This window comes from Syngnathus floridae, chromosome 1, assembly GCF_059516105.1.
Source record: "Syngnathus floridae isolate MCC-2025c chromosome 1, RoL_Sflo_1.0, whole genome shotgun sequence".
Lineage (NCBI taxonomy): Eukaryota > Metazoa > Chordata > Actinopteri > Syngnathiformes > Syngnathidae > Syngnathus > Syngnathus floridae.
In genome coordinates, this window is record NC_142413.1 from 23887369 (window position 1) to 23899820 (window position 12452).

A 12452-nucleotide genomic window follows, 5' to 3' on the forward strand; every position below is an offset into this window, starting at 1 on the left:
CTGTTGGAGAGACAAAGAGGGCTCCCTCCATGCGGCCGCGGCTGCGGTCGAGTGGAGGGATGGTTCCTTCCAGCCTCTTAAAGTGATGAAGCTCACCACCCGCCCATCAGCCCAGGCGGCAGAAGTCTTTGCCTTGGTGTTAGCCTTGCGGCAGTGTAAGGGGGAAGCCGTGACCATCTATTCTGACTCTGCCTATGCGGTGTCGGCGGCCTTAATCGATCTGGTAGGGTGGCTACAGAACGGGTTCACAACGGCCAGAGGCCCGGAGATTGCACACAAGGACTTGATGTTGCAGCTGTTTGAGGCGTTGAAATACCCAAGCGAGGTGGCCGTTGTCAAAGTGCCTGGTCACTCTAAAGCTGACACCCTCGTGGCCAGGGGAAACCAAGCGGCTGATGAATTGGCCAAACAGACGGCCGGGTACGGCAGGGCAGCGGACATGATGGTGTCCCACGGTCCAGTGATTGTGGACGGGGAACACCCCGACTCCTGTTTGCCTCTGTCGCTTTCACATGCCGATCTGTGTGCCGCCCAGGATGCCACGTCCCCGCAACAAAAATCAGTCTGGCTGGCAGCAAAGGCTGTCAAACGATCAGATGGCTTGTGGGTAGGACCCAAAGGCCAGCCCGCTCTTCCGGAAGGAAGGCTAATGGCAGAGGTCCTGGCACAAGCACACACACCTTCCCATGTGGGCCACCATGCCATGATGATCCATCTCCGGAGTTGGTGGCATCCCAGACTCTCGGACGTGGTCTGGAATTTCGTTGCGGATTGTGAGTCCTGCCAGACGTTCAATGCACGCCCTACGTTGAAGCCAAAGCCCGGCCTGTTTCAGCCGGCCCCGTGGCCGGGGGCAGAGGTGATCATTGATTTTACCGACATGAGTACAAGAGTGAATGGGAAACGCTTTTTGCTTGTGATGGTTGACGCTTACTCAGGCTGGCCTGAGGCATATCCGTGCTCAAAAGAAGATTCTACTGCTGTGATCAAGGCTTTGATCACCCATTACATCCCCACGCATGGTTTCCCGGCCCTGATCCGCTCTGACAATGGTACACACTTTAACAACAAAGCCTTGGCCAAGGTAGAATCAATTTTGGGGTTGAAGCATCGATTCGGCTGTGTCTACCATCCTCAGAGTCAGGGCGGAGTTGAACGTATGAATCGAACACTGAAGGAGAAATTAGCCAAAATTATGGCTCAAACGACAATGAATTGGCTCCAAGCGCTCCCGCTTGCCTTGTTGTCTGTGCGGCAATCCGTTAACAGGCGCACTGGATTCGCACCATTTGAATTGATGACGGGTCGTCTAATGCCGGGACCAGCAACGACGCTCGTCCCACCAGAGGATGTTACGGTACCAAATTTGTCTCATGCAGCATACTGGTCCTATTTGTCTGCTTTGGTGTCCAGTGTTTCTGCACAGATTGGAGAGAAATCCGCTGCGGCTGCGGCGGAGGACGGCGTGTCGGCGGAGAAACAGCTCACGCCGTACGTGTACGTCCGAGTCATCTCCAGAAAGTGGACGGACCCCCGGTGGAAGGGCCCCTTTCGTGTCTTGGCCAGGACGTCTCACGCGGCCCAGCTCGACTTCAAAGGACGCCGGTGGTATCACTACTCACAACTCCGTCCGGCCCCAGAGTTTGTTCCGTCAGGATGAAGGTATTCCTGTTTGGCCGTGTCCCGGACCCGGCCAAAGGGGGGGGAACAGAAGGAACAATACGGAAAAGGAAAGGTTTTTGGGAATTTTCAGAATTATTTTTAGTAGGAGTGCTATGTGTGAGTTGTCTTTTTGTGTGGGCATTGATGACAATTGATGAGACCATCCAGCAGAAAACGTCCCAAATTCAAAATTCACCCACCAACAGACAATACCGATGCAGAGGAAAAGTAGTCTATGAAGCTGAGGTGAACACAACAGAAGAGCTCTCACGAGAGGAACAGGAAGGTTTGAGACAGAGATGTGACAGCAAAAATTGGCAAACGTATGTCACGTTGTCTAATTGGACAGAGACCAACCAAACCTTACATGACAAATTGGAAAAGTACCAGAGAAGGGTGTGGAGCAACCAAATTCAACAAGTAAAGAAAGTATTGGATTTAGCCCCACCCGATAGAGAAGGGACATGTATTTACCAATGTAAAGAAGATGGACAGTTTGTTGTTGCTTCGTGTCATGGACAAAAGAAGTTAACATATGGAGAAATGTGGTTGTTTTATTCTCAATGCTCAGAGAATGAGTTTGGTTTGTTCTCGGTTGAGAGGGCATTGGAGAGTCATGGCATACAATTATCCACTCAGATGACGCAGATGGCGGTGGAGGTAAGTAAAGGGAGGTTGAACGATAAATTGAAAAACCCCGCCCCAATCAAGGAACCATTGTGGTACTGTAATGGAACAGGGTGCCCCACAGCATATTACAATGTGTCTGAGTACCATTTAAACATCCGGTCCAAAAGACAAGTGGTGACTGGGGTCACTCAGACACACCGCGGGCTCTGCGAACCGGTTCAATCATTCAAATGGGGGATCCAGGTTTGCATCCCTAAAAATGTGACAGTACAAATTACCATACCGTTTGATAGTTTGGTAAACGGGCAGATTAGAGGACAAAATTATCGGGATTATGATTGGTATTTGACCAATGAGTTGGTAAACAGGGGTTGGAAAAATTTGGTATGGGACACCAAAGATTGGTATAAATCATGGGGGACTAGTGTTCAAGCGAAACAACATCAGCAAATGATAAAAGGGGACAAAACACAGACAGGCATCACCTTGTGGGTTAATACTTCGCACGATTTACATTTGGGAAGCCGCACAATTGGATGCTGGGGTTTCCAGTTAAACATATATATGTATGGATACCCGTATTGGCAGGTGTTCCTATGTCAAGGTGAGGATGCCGAACAAGAAATATCCTTGAGTCCCTCGACAAACCCTCGAATCCTCGCAAAAGCAGTCAGGAGCGTAGATGATTGGTTTAGGATCACCACGGGAGTCACTGCTATAAATAATAATTGGCTTTTGATGGCAGAACAAGCTGCTAATACTACTGGTGAAGATTGTGTGGTCTGTCTTAAGGCAAGAGTAGTGTTGAAAATTGTACCAGCGGCAGTAGAATCATCTTGTATCTTACAGGTGTTGACCCAGCCCACTACTAGTGGTAATTGTTTGATTTATGAGGATATTTTCCCAGTCGTAGGCTTGGAAAAAAGAAAGCCCATTTTTGACAACCATGTGACTCAACAAAATATGACATGTTTAAAGTTAAACGGAACCGGCATGAGTATTGGGACAATAGATCCCACATGGTGCAAAGTCAATTTGTCACTGAATGTAACCTCTCCTCTCTCTCGTGCAGACATCTGGTTGTGGTGTGGTGATGACAAATTATATGATCGCTTGCCGAAGAACGCATCAGGTATCTGTGCCCTCGTGTCTTTGATAATGCCTGTGGTGGTTGTCCCCATTGAAATACAGAATCTCAATTGGGACCTGGAGTTCCCACTGGCGGAGCTCCTGAAGCGAGCCAAAAGAGACGTTTTGCCCCCGTGGTTGAACGACGACGATCCAACATATATTGACGCTATAGGAGTGCCCCGGGGTGTACCAGATGAGTATAAACTCGCTAATCAAGTGGCCTCGGGATTCGAAAGTATCTTCCTATGGATCACCCCCAATAAAAATGTAGACCGTATTAATTACGTTCATTACAATGTCCAACGACTGGGTAATTATACAGCTGAATCATTCGCCGCAGTTCATGAACAATTGGCTGCAACGTCGTTAATGGCGTTCCAAAATAGAATTGCGTTGGACATGCTATTGGCTAAGGAACATGGTGTATGTGGAATGTTTGGTGACGCATGTTGTACTTTTATCCCAAACAACACGGCACCAGGGGGCCGACTGACCAGGGCGTTGGAAGGACTAAGGACACTGAACAAAAAGATGAAAGATCATTCAGGTGTACACACCGATATTTGGTCTGATTGGATGAAAGCGTTTGGAAACTGGAAAGGGCTCATCATGTCTGTGCTTGTTGCTGTGGCTATTTTCACTACAATTATGATGTTATGCGGTTGTTGTTGTATTCCATGTATTAGATCACTCACTGTCCGGTTGATCGAGAAAACCGTTGGCCCGTTGCCACCGATGGGGCAATATACCCTGTTGACTCAACATGAGCCGCAGGGGGAAGGAAGGATCGACACCGCGCTGGTGGCTGTTTGCTAGGGTAACGGGTGATGACCTCATAAATGAGGTCATGAGAGGGAATAAAGGGAAATGTGCTTTTGGGAGTTTGCAAACATATTTTAAGGTTGTGTTAAACTTATAATCATCTTAATATCTAGTATTGAAGTGCTCGTGTGGATTGGTGGGGGCCGAGGAATGTGCAGGCAAACTGCATGAACTTGTTTTCTTGGAAGTGTTGTGTATAGGCCCAGACAGGGAGTACCGGACGAGATAATCTCAAGGTCGGTGAGAAAGGAGAACAACGGCACATCTATGGGACTGGGCATCGAGGGGAAAACCCAACCGCCTGACCTCAGCGACACCTGGACGGGGAGGAGATGGCCATCCACCAATCATCTCATAATATTTTGCATGCTTTAATATTCATATTGTGTTTCTTTAAAACTGGGCAACCCGGAAGAATGTGTCGTCTTTTGGTGGTCACAAAAACGCACGAGTTTTAGTGTGAGGGACCCGGGACCCAGGCCTGTATTAGTGCGCTTTGTCAGGAATAAATAATTGGTAAATTTGGTCTAATTGATCTACTGGTCTTCTCTTTGACAGAACGAACTCGCAAAATTGTTAGGTGCGCCAGTGTGTGGATTAGGACATTGCAATTTATGTGTTAAGTGTTGATCGCAATTTGGAGTCAGATCAATAACTAGAATCCGTAACCTAACAATGTGCACAGAGACTCATCTGGTGCTTGTTGTTGTTTCAGAGCTGCTTGGGTGTCCGACTAAATAGCAGAACTATGGAAAATACTGTTACTTCTTCGGATTGGACAAGATTTCGTGGAGTCAGGCTGAGATCATTTGTGTTATGAAGGGAGGCCACCTGGTGAGCATTGAGAACAAACAGTTAACGTGTCTCTCTTTCTCAATCGCTCACTCACTCAACCCAACTGTTTTGTTCTCTTTCCACTTTCTGTCTTTCTTGCAGAAGTGGCTGGCATCGCATATATCAACTTTGCAGACCTGGATGGGCTTGCACCGCAAGTTGCATGAGAGCCAAGTGTGGCAGTGGACAGACGGAACACCTTACTCCAACATGTCCTTCCAGTGAGCACCATATTGCTTTAGATGATGACGATGATGACTAAACTTGAAAAATACCTCAGGAACGGAGACAAAAGGGGGAGTGGACAACACATGATTGGCGTTATTTATCTTTAATATTTCATTTATTACTTGACAATTATGATTTATTGTTATTTATTTCTGCTTTATTTAGGCAATGTGATTTATTTCTCTCCTCTGTTTGTTACTCATGTCCAATATTATTATTTCTTTGAGCTACTGGAACTAAAATTTCTTGAGGGAGCCATCCCAAAGAATGAAGAAACTTGAGACTAAGTCTGAAATACCAGCAGCAGCTCTTGTCTGCTGCGGGCTGCACCTTGGCACCCGCTGCTCTGTGCCAAGGATTTCGTCACTTGCAGGGCCTGGGATCGCTTTGAGCAAAACAACATTCGTGGAAAACTGCAGTAAGATATGTCCGACTCGCATGGGTGCCTGGAGCGACCTCCTGTGTAACTATTACCAGCGGTTCATCTGCAAGCAGCCCTTGGGTGAGTGCAGTTCTGTGGCTGCAGCCTGTTACTCGCACTAAACTAAAAAATACTTTTTGTTGACTTATCTGGTTGAAGGCATGTGCTCCTCCAATGCGTGTTCCTCTCAAAACACGTCCTGCATGTGCCTGCTCGCCATGACCACCACGGTGAGTTGATGGTTTGTGCTGTGGATGTCAAAATCATTTTTACTCTCTTTTCGTCCCCTCAATCATGTAAACCTACCACCTTCAAAAATCAAGCGGGCATTCAAGATATGCAACACAATGGCTTTGTGCGATCAAATTTCATCTTCATGGGCAAAAGTGATTGGACTCACTGAGGAAAGTTTGCCCAGCGTTGTCGGTGAAGAATTTGAGTTGCCCGTAAACTGCAGTAGTTGTCATCTTTCCCTATTGTGTGTGCGCAGGGGGGGGGGTCGAGTTCCAAGCTGTGCTCGACGGTCTCAGCGTGGGCCGCAGCATCGTCATCAACGGACAATCCAATGCCCAAGCAAAGAAGTAATACCCCCTACACACACACACACACACACACACACACACACACACACACACACACACACACACACACACACACACACACACACACACACACACACACACACACACACACACACACACATACACACACACACACACACACACACACACACTAAAGGGAAATGTGCTTTCGGGAGTTTGCAAACATATTTTTTAAGGTTGTGTTAAACTTATAATCATAATAATATCTAGTATTGGAGTGCTCGTGTGGATTGGTGGGGGGCGAAGAATGTGCAGGCAAACTGCATGAACTTGTTTTCTTCGAAGTGTTGTGGAAGAGGTCCGGATAGGGAGTACCGGACGAGAACACCTCAAGGTCGGTGAGGAACGAGAACAACAGCACGTCTATGTGGCTGGACTTCGCGGGGAAAACCCAACCGCCTGACCTCAGCAACACCTGGACGGGGAGGAGATGGCCATCGACCAATCATCTCACAATATTTTGCATGCTTTAATATTCATATTGTGTTTCTTCAAAACTGGGCAACCCGGAAGAATGTATCGTCTTTTGGTGGTCACAAAAACGCACGAGTTTTAGTGTGAGGGACCCGGGACCCAGGCCTGTATTAGTGCGCTTTGTCAGGAATAAACAATTGGTAAATTTGGTCTGATTGATCTACTGGTCTTCTCTTTGACAGAACGAACTCGCAAAATTGTTAGGTGCGCCAGTGTGTGGATTAGGACATAGCAATTTATGTGTTAAGTGTTGATCGCAATTTGGAGTCAGATCAATAACTAAAATCCGTAACCTAACAATTTCTTGGTGACCCTGACGTGATGTAAAGGGAAGGGTAATTGACAACTCGTGGTCTTTAGCCAAGACACCGGACAGTGTCAGGGACACTGTCTCCCGGTCGGCGAACCGTTTGGAATAAGCGCACAACGTTGAGCTGGTACGACGTCTCCTCAACCCTGAGCTCATCACCGATAAGGTAAGCAGAATACCTGGTACTATAAGTCGAAATGCTGCAAATTGAAAGAGAAAATTTAAGAGGAGACTGTCGTTCAGATCAAATAAGGTGTGCATGAAGTTAAGATACATACGGTGAATAAGTTTGGAACTTACGTGTGTAACGTGTACGGTAAAGTCAGTGACTTACGCGTACTACGGATAGGTCAGGGACCTAGTGCTTCGTCGTGGCAGACAAGGGTGCGGTGACGATTGTATTCAAATAGCTGGGGTTAATAAAGAGATCCCCGAGGGGAAGTGAGGCCTCCTCAAAAAATATCCGGTGGTAACAGTTCCTCCTGTGAGAGATCAGACCGCTAAAATATCCAAAATGAACCAAATTGGGGGGAGAGTGTGTGTGCGCGCAGAGGATCCTCATGAGTGGGTGTGTATATGAGTGTGTGTGAGTGAGATGTGTGTTCTATGGAAGAAATCAGTAATGGAGAATGTTTAGGAGGCTTTTGAGCGATAATAGGGAAATTGAGAAGTGGACAATGGTGTGTTTAAGTTGGTTAGAGAAACTAAGATGAGCAAGGTGTGGCAGTAGAGAAAATAAGGCGTGTGACAGAAAGTTACTAGAACGGTGGCTTGATAGGATGAGAATAAGAGACAACAAATTTTGTGTAGAAGACATTGAAAGATGTCGAATGTGAACATGATGAAGGGCGCAACAGCAAAGTTGGCCTGCCCTTTGAGAGGTTGAGACTGATGAGCGTGCCTGCACTAGCGCGTAGTCGCGGGTCTGGGCTGTGCGCGTGGGCCTGTGCTATGCTTGTGCGGGCGGTGGGCCGGCATCATGATTGTTGCAGGAAATGGCCAGCCTGTAACCGGTCAACATTGATGCCGCGCCCCCCTCGCACGGGGGGTGCTATGGCTGCGGGCGGGGCAGGGATAGTGTGAGTTTCTCAGTGAATGTTTGAAACAGTGAGACTGAGCGGTTGTGTGCGCGCTCGGTGTGTGCGTTTATGTGCACACCCTGTGTGGGTGCGGGCGTGTGAGGAGGAAGACGGCATGGATCATAGAATGTTCAAGAAAGGAGGACCCACTCGTAAATAATGATAAAGATAGGTTAGCAACATGAGCGATTTAGAGGTTCAAAAGAAAGACAATTAAAAGAAAATAACATTTTTGATTTGGACAATTGCAGGCTAACAGGAGCATGAGAAAGAAGAGCTGAGAAGCGGGATCCAATTTGATCGGGGTGATTAGAAATTCACAGCACCATATTCTAAGGCACATTTTTGAGCAAGCACGACACAGGTAATAACGTTTGAGAGGTCAAGACATAGATCAGGGCTAGATGTAGAACGCAGACCTTGATGAGTTAATTTTGAATAATGATACTGAAGACACAATGTACTGTCGCATTAAATTGGAACTATAGACTAAACGCAGCTCGGAAATAGGATGAGTTGCAGGACTTACAAAATAAAGACGAGATCGCTGATACTAGGAGAATTTGACATTTGGTAAACAAACGTTATTAGTGAATTGATGGCAGCAGCTACATTTGGAAATAGTCTTACAAGTTTGATGTCCCAGTCTGTCACTCTCAGTGCCAGGATCCCTGAAACTCGATCCCGAGACTCCGCCTGCAGCCGTGGACAACTACAAAACGGTGCCTGGCTTTGAGGCACCTTTGACCTTTGGCAAGGACAAAGAAAGACTGTTGTTGTGCTTGGAGGGGGCAAGTACACCCCGGAGGAAAGACAACATCCTCGGGGACGAGAAAAGACAGTGAAAAGCGGAGGAACTCACAATGATGAAAATGGACTCATTTGAACAATGGACTCATTCGAGAGTGATGGATGGGTTGGCTCTGAAGCAACCACAAAAGAACACCAACTTGAGAGTGTGAGGTGCTGCAAAAGAAGTGTCCGACGGCCAAATCGCACTCCTTGCTGTGGCGTTACCAAACTGGGTGGAGCTTGGGTCAAGGTGGACAGGAGCTTCATTGTGCACTGAGTTTGACAGAACTGAGGAGATTTGATAAAAAATTGAATAATGCGTAGAGCTACAGAGAAAAGCATCATAGTCAGAGATTGAACAGATTTGGATAAAACAAATAGGCTAAAACGGTAAGAAACAAGAGCGAGATCTGATATTTTGGCTCGTCAGGCTTAAGAAGTAGAAGTTGAGTTAGATTCAAGATTCAAGATTCAAGAGTTTTTTATTCGCCATGTTTGAGCGTACCAAACAAGGAATTTGACTTCGGTAAATCACAGCCTCTGTTCAACATTTAGGTGACTAACAACAACACTCAGGACATGTGAAGAACGAAAGATATTCTCAAACATCCCCTGATCTTAAACTCCCAAGAGGGCAAGGAAAAACTCAAAACTCCAGCTTGGGGAAATGAGAAACCTTGAGAAAAGACCACAGATGGGAGGGTCCCTCTTCTAGGATGACCAGGCTGCAATGGATGCAGAGAGGACACATAGTACAAACAGTGTAGACAAAAAAGGTGTGGAAAGCAGGATGTTATTGCACAGTAATGACTCTGAGACTCTAAGAGTGGTGTGAGTTCATCAGAGCGACAGCCTGGGGGAAGAAGCTGTCTCTGTGTCTGCTGGTTTTAGTGTACAGAGCTCTATAACGGCGTCCGGAGGGGAGTAGTTCAAACAGGCTGCAACCTGGGTGCGAAGGGTCTGTTGAGATGTTACTTGCACGTTTCCTGGTCCTGGACAGGTACAAGTCTTGGATAGATGGGAGGTTGATTCCCATTATCTTTTCTGCAGTCCTTATTGTCCGTTGCAGTCTGTGCTTGTCTTGTTTGGAGGCCGATCCAAACCAGACAGTGATGGAGGTGCAGAGGACAGACTGGATGATGGCAGTGTAGAAGGTCTTCAGCAGCTACCGCGGCAGGTTGAACTTCTTGAGCTGTCTCGGGAAGTACAGCCTCTGCTGGGCCTTCTTCCGGACAGAGTCTATGTGACCGGTCCATTTCAGGTCCCGAGAGATTGTGGTTCCCAGGAACTTGAAGGTGTCTGATGAGAGAATAGCCAGCTGCTCAGCGCAGACTTTCAAGCAGGAAGGTGACACGCCGTCTGGGCCCGGTGCCTTCCTGATCTTTTGTCTCCGGAACATCTGGCGCACTTCCTCCTCGCGAATCTGGAGTGCGGGCGCGGCCTCTGCAAGAGAGAGAGTCGGTGACCACGGTGATGGAGGTGTGGACAGAGCAGTTGTGGGGGGAGGTGAGTATGTGGATTGTGCTGCAGGAAGTCCCGTTGTGTGGGAGGACCGATCAAACCTGCAGTAGAACCTGTTTAGCTGGTTAGCGAGCCTTGGGCTCTCCACAGGACGGGGGGTTCGTTTCTTGAAGCCCGTGATGCTCTGCAGGCCTTTCCACACTGTTGAGGGATCAGGATTGGCAGAGAGGTGTCTCTCCAGGCTCTCCCCGTAACACCTCCTGGCTTTCCTGACCTCTCGGTTCAGTGTGTTTCTGGTCTGCTTGAACAGGTCCCGGTCGCCGCTCCTGTAGGCCTCTACCTTGACTTTGCGCAGCCTCCTAAGGTTCGGTGTAAACCAAGGTTTGTCGTTGTTGTACGTGCAGAAGGTCTTAGTCTGCACACACAGATCCTCACAAAAACTGATGTATGATGTGACAGTGTCAGTGAGTTCATGCAAGTCTGAAATTGCAGCTTCGAAAACTCTCCAATCGGTGCAGTCAAAGCAGGCTTGAAGGTTCTGCCTTGACTCCACTGTCCACTTCCTGACAGTCCTCACCACAGGCTTAGAAGTTTTTAGTTTCTGTCTGTAGGCAGGGATCAGATGAACTAGACAGTGGTCCGAGAGTCCTAAAGCTGCACGAGCCACAGAGTGGTATGCATCCTTAATTACGGTGTAGCAGTGGTCCAGTGTCTGTGCCCCTCTGGTGGGACACGTTATGTGCTGTCTGTATCTGGGGAGTTCGTGTGCGAGGTTCGCCCTGTTAAGATCACCCAGAACAATGATTAGTGACTTTGGTAGAAGTTTCTCCATGTCTGTCACCTGGTCAGCCAGCATCTGCGTGGCTTCAGTCGCACGTGCGTGTGGTGGGATGTAAACAGCCGCCATGACGATCGAGGAGAACTCCCGTGGTGAATAGAACGGCCGGCAGTTTATGAAAAGTGTTTCTAGGAGAGGGCTGCAAAACTCTTTCAACACCATGACATCGGTACACCAACATTCATTAATGTAGAAACAGAGACCACCTCCCTTTGATTTTCCGGAGAGCTCCGCGCTGCGATCTGCACGCGTTAGCCGAAACCCAGCTAACTCCATGGCGTGGTGGGGGGTTCGTTCGCTAAGCCACGTTTCAACAAAACACAGCGCGGCGGATCTGCTGAAGTCTGTGTTCCTTGAAGTGAGGAGCAGCAGTTCGTCCATCTTGTTCGCCATGGAGCGGACATTCGCCAGATGAATTGACGGTAGGGCAGAACGGAACCCTCTCTGCCTCAGCTTTACGAGGGCTCCGGCTCGTTTTCCGCGTCGCCGCCGTCGCGCTAGCTTGTATAGCACCGCCGCTCCGGCTAAAATCTCCGACAAACAGTCTAAATCAGAGAGAACAGGAGAGAAAATACCAGAAGAAGACTGACCGATGTTTAACAGTGCTTCTCTAGTAAAAGTGATCCGGGATGGACAGCAGAAGACACAGAAAACACACAAAATAAGACAAAGAAACAGAGAGCGACTCACCGTGGCAGCCATCCGCGGCGCCATTTTACATTTTACATTTTAGAATAGGACATTTGGACTAAAGTGGATTCAGTCAAGAGGAACAGGGGCATTTTGGCATTTTAACAGGGATTGACAGCAAGGGAGATTGAGGATAGAAGATCTGGACAGCAATGACGTAAATTACATTAAAAACTGCCCATTCTAGGGAGAGGGCTTGGCGCTCCCTGTGTGGAGCTGCAGCTTTGCAGAGGGGGGCAGACCGCGCGAGGGAGTGGATGAAAGGAGTGGAAATAGGTGACGATTTAAGGAAGCAGGGAGAGGTGCTGGATGGTGTGACAGGCAGGATTTTTAGGAAGAGTAAAAGGGGGGAGTGAGACTCGCCAAGAGGGGCAATAAAGAGAAGCAGACTGAGAAACATATTTGAGCTAGACAACAGGAAAAAGGGGGAGAGCCAAATGATGACGTAGAAATCCAGAGGGAATAGTCGGACCCATCT

At 48.0% G+C, this 12452-nt stretch overlaps 2 protein-coding genes across 2 annotated transcripts; one reads left to right on the forward strand and one right to left on the reverse strand.

Annotated features, from left to right (window-relative positions):
• Positions 1 to 1656: 1656 nt before the first annotated feature.
• On the forward strand, positions 1657 to 4776 carry LOC148404703 (uncharacterized). The gene has a single exon (XM_088389640.1). It carries the CDS (start codon positions 1657 to 1659, stop codon positions 4237 to 4239), a length of 2583 nt encoding a protein of 860 aa, XP_088245766.1. The 3' UTR covers positions 4240 to 4776.
• A 4675-nt stretch (positions 4777 to 9451) lies between these two features.
• On the reverse strand, positions 9452 to 11990 carry LOC148404704 (uncharacterized). Its single transcript, XM_088389653.1, has 2 exons — positions 11975 to 11990; positions 9452 to 11829 (listed from the first exon to the last, which is right to left on the reverse strand). The coding sequence occupies exon 2, from the start codon at positions 11675 to 11677 to the stop codon at positions 10151 to 10153; it is 1527 nt and encodes a 508-aa protein (XP_088245779.1). The 5' UTR covers positions 11678 to 11829; positions 11975 to 11990; the 3' UTR covers positions 9452 to 10150.
• Between the last annotated feature and the right edge of the window lie 462 nt (positions 11991 to 12452).

Bases quoted from the DNA above. Each gene is read 5' to 3' on its own strand.
- LOC148404703 (XM_088389640.1), top strand. From the start codon at position 1,657: ATGAAGGTATTCCTGTTTGGCCGTGTCCCGGACCCGGCCAAAGGGGGG.
- LOC148404704 (XM_088389653.1), bottom strand. From the start codon at position 11,677: ATGGCGAACAAGATGGACGAACTGCTGCTCCTCACTTCAAGGAACACA.